Source organism: Brienomyrus brachyistius, chromosome 6, assembly GCF_023856365.1.
Source record: "Brienomyrus brachyistius isolate T26 chromosome 6, BBRACH_0.4, whole genome shotgun sequence".
Taxonomy (NCBI): domain Eukaryota; kingdom Metazoa; phylum Chordata; class Actinopteri; order Osteoglossiformes; family Mormyridae; genus Brienomyrus; species Brienomyrus brachyistius.
The window spans coordinates 10,092,194-10,102,443 of NC_064538.1; the positions used below are offsets into that span (position 1 = coordinate 10,092,194).

General features: G+C 41.7%; 1 protein-coding gene across 1 annotated transcript in view; it reads left to right on the forward strand.

The window, feature by feature from the left end:
- itpr3 (inositol 1,4,5-trisphosphate receptor, type 3) overlaps window positions 1-9,198 on the forward strand; it is a 41,924-nt gene extending 32,726 nt beyond the window's left edge. Inside the window, exons 43-58 of the mRNA XM_049016328.1 lie at window positions 95-205; window positions 702-797; window positions 1,290-1,388; window positions 1,549-1,635; window positions 1,789-1,899; window positions 2,327-2,519; window positions 2,655-2,774; window positions 3,125-3,297; window positions 3,701-3,865; window positions 4,607-4,790; window positions 5,553-5,651; window positions 5,748-5,873; window positions 6,068-6,229; window positions 7,162-7,322; window positions 7,620-7,781; window positions 8,085-9,198. Coding sequence (XP_048872285.1) covers window positions 95-205; window positions 702-797; window positions 1,290-1,388; window positions 1,549-1,635; window positions 1,789-1,899; window positions 2,327-2,519; window positions 2,655-2,774; window positions 3,125-3,297; window positions 3,701-3,865; window positions 4,607-4,790; window positions 5,553-5,651; window positions 5,748-5,873; window positions 6,068-6,229; window positions 7,162-7,322; window positions 7,620-7,781; window positions 8,085-8,207 — 2,172 coding nt within the window. The 3' untranslated portion in view covers window positions 8,208-9,198. The remainder of the gene's footprint in view (window positions 1-94; window positions 206-701; window positions 798-1,289; window positions 1,389-1,548; window positions 1,636-1,788; window positions 1,900-2,326; window positions 2,520-2,654; window positions 2,775-3,124; window positions 3,298-3,700; window positions 3,866-4,606; window positions 4,791-5,552; window positions 5,652-5,747; window positions 5,874-6,067; window positions 6,230-7,161; window positions 7,323-7,619; window positions 7,782-8,084) is intronic.
- Window positions 9,199-10,250: the final 1,052 nt, after the last annotated feature.

Genomic DNA, 10,250 nt, shown 5'->3' on the forward strand with positions numbered 1-10,250 from the left:
TAGATTGTGCTTCTCTGACTTCAGCAAAGAAGGCATGCTTTGCCTGGACGAAGTGGCACTAGCATTGTAAGGAAATCTCACTCTCTCTCTTTAGACCTGCATTGTAACCCATGAGTCCAATGGCATTGACATCATCACAGCACTCATCCTCAATGACATCAGCCCACTGTGTCGCGACCGTATGGACATGGTGCTACAGCTCAAGGTGTGGCTGCTTTTTGACAGGCTTCAGTTCTGTCTACCTTGAAATACCATGGTATCTCTACATTCTTGTGCCTGATACCTCTACATCACGCATTCTAAAACTATGGGATGTTACCGTCACATCAAATCTATACCCTCAATCCAGAATACTCTTTCTCGGTCACGGGATTTGAAAACAAAATATTACTGCACAATACACTCATACGCTGTATCCTTTGCCCAGTTTATGAAATATGCCCATTTATTAGTTCAAAAACCTTGTCCTCAGAATATGTACGATATGCAGATGGGGTCAAAAGGTTGATTTCCTGTGCAGCTAAGCACTTGAACAGATAAACACAGAAACTGTCAACCCATTAAGTGGTTCAGGAGACAAACGGTGTAGGCAGTACTCCCTAAAAAAGTTCACATGAAATCTTCCCATGCATTTTTAGTACGTCATATTGCATTGACGTCCTGCACCATACTTACTGTTTCTCTGCATTTGTAATTCACAGGACAATGCTTCCAAGCTGCTACTGGCCTTGATGGAAAGTCGACACGACAGTGAGAATGCAGAGAGGATTTTGTTTAATCTTCGTCCTCAAGAACTGGTCAGGGCATACCTCCGCCCCCATTTTTTTCTATAAATCATTTAGTCAGAAATGTCAACATAGTGCTTTAGTAACACAGTGCTACGCCAGATGAGAAAGGCATGCCTACAATTAGTTTTGTGCTGCGTTAGTTGTTTAACGCAAGGAGGTGGAGAGGAATATTTTGAATTACTTCTGGTGGGTTAGATGGCTGGGTTCTCTCCCTCTTAACACTGTGCATCAGTGTCTACCGTCGGTATCTGTATGGGTGGAGGTGAGCAAATCACAGTAGTGCTAATCAACATAGTGCTAATCAACACAGTGCTAATCTTTACCCTTTTCAAATGAAGATGAGAGTTATGAGTTGAGGGGGAAAACCTGTGATTATCATTTCAAAAGCCAACTTGTTAAAATGTGCTAGACTAAAGGTAATTCTTTTTGAAATGTAACCTGAATGACTAGACCTTTCTAGACCTTTCACCTCATTGATGGTGTCTCTTTCCACCTATACAGGTTGATGTCATAAAGAAGGCATACTCAGATGAGAGTGACTGTGATGGTGATGTGTCCGATCGTGAGGTCGGACACAACATCTACATCCTGGCGCTTCAGGTCTGCTTGATTAAATGTATTAACTGATTAATAGGTAGCAGAGTCTCCATTAGTAGAATTGTATCTGTTGGTCAGGAAGGAGCCAAATGTACCCTTAGCATTTTGCACTGATATCCCATTTTATCATGATCGCTCTCAGCATTCTGATGTCTCTCTGCAGCTGGCCCGGCATAACAAGATTCTTCAGAATTTGCTTAAATCCCTAAAGAGTTCAAAGGTAGATGGGGAGGAGGGCATTTCCTCAATGGTGAGTTGATATCTTGCATCAGTCTATCTTACCTAGACCTACTACAATGTCAAGGCTCAGCCCAACCGCAAGGCTACAAGTACATTGTATATGTCAACACTCATTTACTGCCCTGTCTTCCTCAAGCTCAATTAATGTTTTTGTGGCCCGTAGCTCAACTTGAACAACCGTCCATTGTCCAAGATGTTGAAGTCATCGGTCCCAGTGGAACAAGAAGAGGAGGACCCACTGAAGTACTATGAGTTACACACTTCACAGATTGAGGTACAGTCCACCTCTTCAATCTCACAATTCTTTATAATCCAGAAAGGGCCATTTTTGGCAATCTTTATTTGATCATTAATTTCATAATCCGTACAGTAAATATCCAGATATAAGTATGTAGTTTTATTTTCATATTAAGTTCTGTTGGGAAGTGGTATTCTTCACCCTTATTTTCAAAATTATTGCACGTCATTATCAACTGTTTCTGTTCTCTCGGTGTCCAAATTTCATCCATAGCTTTGTTCTAGATTACTTTCGGGGTACTCGTGAATTTGACAGAACTTAAACCTAATTAAAGAATAAATGTATAAATCCAAACTAGGCCTTAAAATGAAGCTTGACATTCAAAATCTGGAAAATCCTAATACTAAAATCGAAGGCAGAGCATATAAACCAATCTGTCTCTATCTCCTTTGTTTCATGCCAGATTGTGAGGGATGACCGCAGCATGGAGCAGATTATATTCACAGTCCACCCTATCTGCCAGTTCCTTACTGAAGAATCAAAGGTCCGTGTCTTCAACACCACCGAGCAGGATGAGCAGGGCAGCAAGGTCACTGACTTCTTTCAACAGACGACCTTTCTGCATAATGAGATGAAGTGGCAGAAGAAACTCCGCAGTAAGTGGCAGAACATCAGCCTCCTTCATTTGTTCCTCCAGTATCCTTATCGCTGTGTTGATATTTTATCATGATCTCGTCCTGGGAAGGCACTTTATTTTGTGCCACCTAACTGACTGGTCTGCTGTTATCCAGGCATGCCGGTTCTGTACTGGTTCTCTCGCCGGATGACCTTGTGGGGGACAATCTCCTTCAACTTGGCCGTCTTCATCAACCTCATTATTGCCTTCTTCTACCCTTACCATTCAGGACAAGGTGATTTGCATTATGCTTGTATTTGTCGTTGCACGTTTTGCACTATGGGTCGCACTCTGTTTAGTCTCTGCCACTAAACAAGACATAAGGGAATGTTCTAATAACATTCTGTTCTTGATAACCGATCAAATGCTGTCAAGCAACAGATACAATATGAAGAATGTGAGTGGGGTGATGTTAGGGTTAGGGTGTCTCAGTGTGGGAGATGTGCTGAAGTCCTGAATAACCCTCGGTGCTTTTGAAGTATGATCACATTTGAGGGCCCTGTAGGATGTAGGTTGAGATGTTGAAAGATGCTCTTGAAGAAGAATCACCGGTGTGCTGAAGTCCTGTTTGTCCTGCCTCCACAGGAGCTGTTGACTCCTCCTTGCTGTGCATGCTGTTCTGGGGCTTCGCTGGCCTGTCTGTCATGGGCCTTTTCTCCCAGCGCTATGGCCTGAGGCCTCTCACCATTGCCCTCATTCTGCGTTCAATCTACTACTTTGGCATTGGTCCCACATTAATCCTACTAGGAACGCTTAATGTAAGTTTGTCCCCTGATGCTTGGAAGACTGTATGAGATTTCTTTTCCCCCCCAGTCACTTAACCCATTTGGAACGCTCAGTGTAAGTTTGTTCTTTGTCACCAGCTGCTCAGTAAAGTGTGATTAGGCTGGTTAAAAGTTACAGAAAAGTGATGAGCTTAATACTAGGCATAAGTATTTATACAACATACAATATTTTGCAAAAAAACTGCACTGAAAGTCAGATTTGTCTTTGGTACTTTGTCATTATGAATAGACATGAAATCAGACCTCTCTGATTATAGTAGCATTTCTTCAGGTGTTTGCTGTGGACGAAGACTGTCAATAACATGGCATTTTCCACCCCTTTGTTACCTCTTCTTCATGTCTCTTGTTCTTGTGCTTTCCTGCCTTCCTGCCACAGCTTATCAATAAGATCGTATTCGTGGTCAGCTTTGTGGGCAACAACGGCACCTTCATCAACGGGTACCGCGCCGTCCTGATGGACATGGAGTTCCTCTACCACCTGGCTTACGTGTTGACCAGTTTGCTGGGACTGTGTGTCCATGAGCTCTTCTACAGTATCCTGGTAAGTCCCTCAAGGTTACATACAGACACTTAGCCTGAAACTTAGCCATTAAAAAAAAAACTCGTGCAAGCTATAGAAAAGCAGGATAAGGGCTAGAAAGGCAGGGACTCAATGAAAAGTGACAGAAAAGCTAATGATAAAGCTAATAATGCACCACGGAGAAAATGGGCTAAAGAATCACATGCTAACATGCTAAAAAAACACTGGCACACATGCTATAGACACAAAGGCAGAACAGCTTTAGAGATACAAGCTAGCAGGCTACAGCACATAGTCTGATCTTACATTTAATATTAGTGAGCTCTCAAGTAATGAGGCATTTTGTCTTGTTTATAGCTTCTTATGAAATTAATATGACTTTAAAGCACTCTGACTAGAATATATTTTCTAAGTGCTTACCAGAAATTTTCAAACATTCTTTGTGAACCATAAACTAATTTGTCAAGAGCAACAGTATTTAAATGGATGGATTATATAAACATTTCTAATTGCTTTACAGAATTATGGTTCGCAAAAATCCATTTTTTCAACCCAATTGTGACAGAACACAGTCCCCACTTTTGCACTGTGCAACTCAAACAAACTCAGGGTTAAATTAATGCAAAGCAAAAAGATGAATGAGTATAAGCGCCCACAAGCTGAAGAGGAAGACGGTCCTCTAGTAGAAAAGCTCTTCTATTTAATTAAATTATTTTTCTATATATATTGCTTAATTAATTCTGGGTTTGGTGTTGCACGCAGCTGTTTGACTTGATCTACCGGGAAGAGACTCTCTTCAACGTCATCAAGAGCGTCACGCGGAATGGGCGCTCCATCCTCCTCACCGCGCTGCTGGCCCTCATCCTTGTCTACCTCTTTTCCATCGTGGGCTTTCTCTGCCTCAGGGATGACTTCATCATGGAGGTGGACCACCTGCCACTACTAGGTACCAGCAGAGGGGGCCAGTGCAGGGAGCAAAGCCTGTTAGTGACATTCAGCGCAGCGGGGGAGATGTTTTGTTATATATAATTCCTGAGTCGGAAAGTACTTACACACCAGCCAGAGAAAGACAGGTATTATGCCAAGAGTTTATCAAAATTTCATATTGCTTGCAACTTTATGAACAACAGATTCAAATGGCATATAAGGTGTCACATAACATTGGTGAAAAAAGAGGGAAAGACAGTACAATTATGTACAGTGTGCATTATGCAACCTACAATTTACAAGTTACACAGAGACTAATGTTCCCCCAGTGTATGTTCACGCAAAATATAAAAGTTTATCAAGAGAGCAAACCCATAGTTTTTTGCATAAATCCTCTGTTCCACACAAATTCATTTGTAACACAATCATTAGTAAAGACACTAAGGATCCAAATATAAAAGAAACACAAAGAAAACTCAGATCTAGGACTTTAGAAATCTCTACGTTTTTGGAAACATCAAACAAATCACTGTACCTACCGACTAAAAACATTTTCAGGAACGTAATGTGTCTGAAATATTCACTGGTGTGGATGGAATCCTACTCTTGTAGCCTTTTTACTTTAGGTATAACACATACTGTAACTAGACATTTTGTTTGACTTGTGTAAACGCTGTTACTACACAATTACAACATTTCATACAAATACGGTGTTATGTAGGACAAATGTTCGATGTTACCAGAGCAGTTTGCATTGCTGTGCCACATTCTGCACATACAGATGCTCAACACCAGGACACGACTGACAAGACATTTGGATCATGTCCCGGGGACCGAGTGAGCTGCTCCGCAGAAGAGAGGGTTCCTGTGGTTATCGAGGGTAAGTAGTTTCTCAGGCTGGTGCCCCATCGCCTACATTGGTAACCTGTATCTTGTGTGGGAAATAACATTGCCTCACCTCTGTCTCCAACCTCAGAAGAGGAGGACAGTTCGGAGCGAGCCTGTGACACACTCCTGATGTGCATTGTGACCGTAATGAACCACGGCCTGAGGAATGGGGGAGGAGTGGGAGATGTGCTGCGCAGACCGTCCAAAGATGCACGTGACTTTGCATCGCATAGTCCTCCTGTCATATATAAGCTACACTCATGCATACATTTTTTCTTTCTTTTTGGCCATTGCAATATGTTCATACTCTTTATAAAGCATGTAGTTTAGTGATTCCTCATTCCAAACAGTACAAATATACACACCTGAACTACATTTTCCTTCTGTCTTTGCATGGTCTTTAGGAAGCGCTCTTCCCAGCACGGGTGGTCTATGACCTGCTGTTTTACTTTATCGTCATCATCATTGTTCTCAACCTGATCTTCGGGGTCATCATTGACACCTTTGCAGACCTGCGCAGCGAGAAGCAAAAGAAAGAGGAGATTCTGAAGACCACCTGCTTTATATGCGGTAAGAGAAGAAATGTCACATGAGGCTGTTGGATTGCACAGTCAATAATCTATACGGAGTATGGAAACAGGACATAAAGATGTATTAACAAATCTGTGACAGCATTAGAGCTTCCAAGTTCCAACTACTGTAGTTGCATAAATAACAATCAAGACTTATGGTTACTCATAAAATCACATTAGAGGTATATGGTACAGAATACTGTCTCAAGAGCTTTATAAGTTCATGACTTGTTTTATCAGGAATCCCTTTATAATATCAGGATTTATACATACATAGATACAGTTCACATAATGTTCTTCAGGGTACAAATAACAACATAGAGGAGTGAGATCAGATATCCTCGGTACAAACTGGAGCCTCCTCTGTTTAAAGACTCATGTCATGGTCCAGCTAGGTAATCCCGTATTCTTAGCTTACTAATGGCATGACAGCTGTGTCCAACACCTAACCTAGAAAACCAAAGTCCTCTGGTCAAATAGTTTCCACTATGCGTACAGTAGATAACCTATATAAATAACATATACCACAGAAATCCTATCAAATGTTAATATAGTAGGTCTGTCATAATCCAGGATCTTGTATTTTAAACGTACAATCTCACTTGTACCTTCTTTACAATTTAAAAGAAATAATTTAAGCTACATATCATTACTACCATTCATATTGTGTATGAATTAATATAATTAAATAAATACACTTCTTGTCAGTTATTATAATTCTTATAAATAATGTTTATTATTATTACAGTTGATTTATGCAGCTGTTACATAGTGTAGATGCGCAAGCCTTTAATTATTCTAACATTTACTTTATGAACATAATGCCTGCCTTGAAGCTACTACATGCTACTTATTACTGAAGCCAAGACCTGGGCAAGAAGCTTGTCACTGGAACCTGCATGTGAGATTGGTGTTGGTTCCCTTCTTCAGGCTTGGAGAGGGATAAATTTGACAACAAGACAGTATCCTTTGAAGAGCACATCAAGATGGAGCACAACATCTGGAACTACTTGTACTTCATAGTGCTGGTGAGGGAGAAGAACAAGACTGATTATACGGGACCAGAGAGCTATGTGGCCAGAATGATCAAGGTACGACTACCTTTCATTTGGATCTGAGTAGAGTAAAGTCTGCAGTGCCAGTGTCCGAATCAATTTCAGAACATGAACCTAACTGGATGGGTAGTGCTTTAGATAAGATCATCCGGTGAGAAACTCATAGTTCTTGGCCTTCGTTTGATCTCCATGTGACTTTTACGGTAATGAGAAAGCTCAGGAAAACATGACTTCATAAGTGTGGTTCAGGTGTGGAAAAACTTCCCCTAGCAGCTATTGGTCAAATCATTCATTAAAATGTTCCATCTCACAGTCATGTGACTCCTCCCTCAGAATAAGAACCTGGACTGGTTCCCGCGTATGCAGGCCATGTCACTGGTGGTCACTGAGGGTGAAGGGGAGCAGAACGAAATGAGAAATCTGCAGGATCGGCTGGCCTCCACCATGAAACTTGTCTCCAATCTCACAGGACAGTTGACTGAGCTGAAGGAACAGGTAAAAAAAAAAATTTAATTGCACCGGGCAGGTTTTCTGCAAAAAGATATAAAGATTTAATTTTGGAGTATTTCAGTGTCCGTATCTGACTATGAGGATTTCTTCTGGTAGGGATGTAAGAAAAGTGCGTTAGTTATAGAACAGTTAGGTGAGATTTCTATTAATCTAACTCTCTACAATCCAGTCAAATCGTGTAAACAGCACCAATACAATGGCGAGGGAACAGATGGTGCTCTGATGTCAGCATTACAATATGAAAGGTAGCGTCGACGTGTTGACATGCCTGTGGTATGTGCTGTGCAGATGACGGAGCAGAGGAAGCGCCGGCAGAGGATGGGCCTGGTAGACGTGCAGAGTGGCAGCTGTGTTTCCACGACCCCCAGTGCTGCTGGCGGTGGGAGCAACCACCAGTTCGTCAAAGCCTAGGGCCCCAGCAAACCCACTAATGACGGAGCATGCAAATGCAGCGCCAGGGTGAAGAAGTTAAAAGGCGTGTTCAGAAACTCTTTGGACGGTTCTAACAATGAGAAGGCGAGGGGTGACTGGGATTAACACTTAACATCCCTTAGAAAAAGTTCAGCAACTCACAATGAGTTGGTTTCACCCATACAGGATTTTAAGAAATGCACCTACAAGCAAACCTGCTGTTTTCGAAATGTACTTAGCAGTTGATTTCCAGCTGCTCTATCCACTGGCAGATGTATTCAAGCAATGTGTCCTTTATTAAATTTAGAAAGGACACCCGTCAGTATCTGTGCTCTATGCACTGTGTGGTTCCGCTTTTCCACAGTGCACAGGCAGGTTAAAAGGACGTGTTGCCATTTGCTGCATCCCGCCAGTGCTGCCGATCGCGATGCACTCTGCGGCGGCATGAAGGAAGAGGAGGCCGTAATGCAGGACAGACACAGCATGTGACTCTACGCGGCTCTCATGTTATCCAGGAAACTCCCTCCAATGTCCTACTGGGAGTTCACGACTGTGAAGCAGATGTCAATCTTATGTTTTTTTTGCACACGCATACCTCTGCAGACAATGGGCAGGTCCCCATATATACCACACGCTCCACATGATTTTATTTCTACAAATCCCGTATATGAATGATGTTTATAGAGATTTTAAGGCCATGTCATGTGGTTCCTCACTCCACAGAAGTTGGTAGATGCCAGCATCATGTTGTGCATAGATGAAACCTGGGACCTTTTGTTATTTATAAATGCACTAATGTGTTGCACATGGAAGCTCCCATGTGTAGCTTAATGGTATCGTTCACTACTGACAGAACTACCTTTGCCTGTTTTTAATGCCTGCTGTATTCAAATGAGACTTATAGACAAAATATATTGAATTATTAACCATCAACTGTTTATTTACTGTATGGTGATACATACTATATTATATTATAGACTGAAAAATTTGACATTGAGCCTTTCCTTTACTTCTAATATTATACAACTTTATATAATTATAAAAGTTGAGGACATTTAAAGGTGTTTAAAGTAATGTTTCCCAGCCCGGTCCTCAGGTTGCCTCCCCTGCCTCTCAGCTTCGAGGGCCAGGTTGAGAAACACCAGTTTAAAGCATTTAAATTAAAGTAGTGACTTTAAATAGTTTCATCATCCAGGGTCTGGTTACCTTTGCGTTTGAGGAGGAAGTATGTCTTTAAAAGTCAACATTGAGAAATTAGTTAACCACAATTGTGAAAACAAATGTAATATTTACGATCTGCACTTTTTTAAACAACACATGCATACTGCATATATAATTTTCAAGATCCCCATGTAGACATGCTATAGTACCACCACTAATAATTTAAATATACACGCATACACACATGTAAAATTGAATGTCTTATGTTGCCATGAATGGGGGACCTCTCCAAATCTCCAGTTTGGCCAGTTTGCACACCCCTGCAAATGCCAGGATTTAGCCGGGACATCCCAATGAGGATTTTGGGCGCAGGGGATGGTGTAATTTAAACACCCACCTGCTCGGCCAGGAAGAAAGTATTAATAGGCTGCAACCTGCTGTCGCACTGACAAACCTGACACTGTCACCCAGAGAGAGCTGCCTTCATTTGCAGAAGCCTGTGCCAGGATCCTGCCGCTGGGGATAGACAGTCGATTCAATCCCAAGGAGAGACTCCGCAGTAATGGACGCACCCACAGTCACCTTGAATGACTGCTACTGTTATTATTATTCAGATGCAGAATTAATGCTTTAGCCCAACGCCCTTTTACAGTTTTTACTCAGATATAGAGCTTCATGTTTAAGCACAGACATTTAGGTTAAGCAACTAGCTTAAAGGTTCAACAGCAGACCCTCCTGCGCCTTGAACAAGCATGCTTTACCTACCAAGTATGTAACTGTGCATGCTGATTAGTGCTACCCTTCATTGACCATTAATATTCAGCGGTTTGAATGAGCTCTGGAAATCTTGTGTGGTATCCAGAAATGACCTGCTCCTCATGG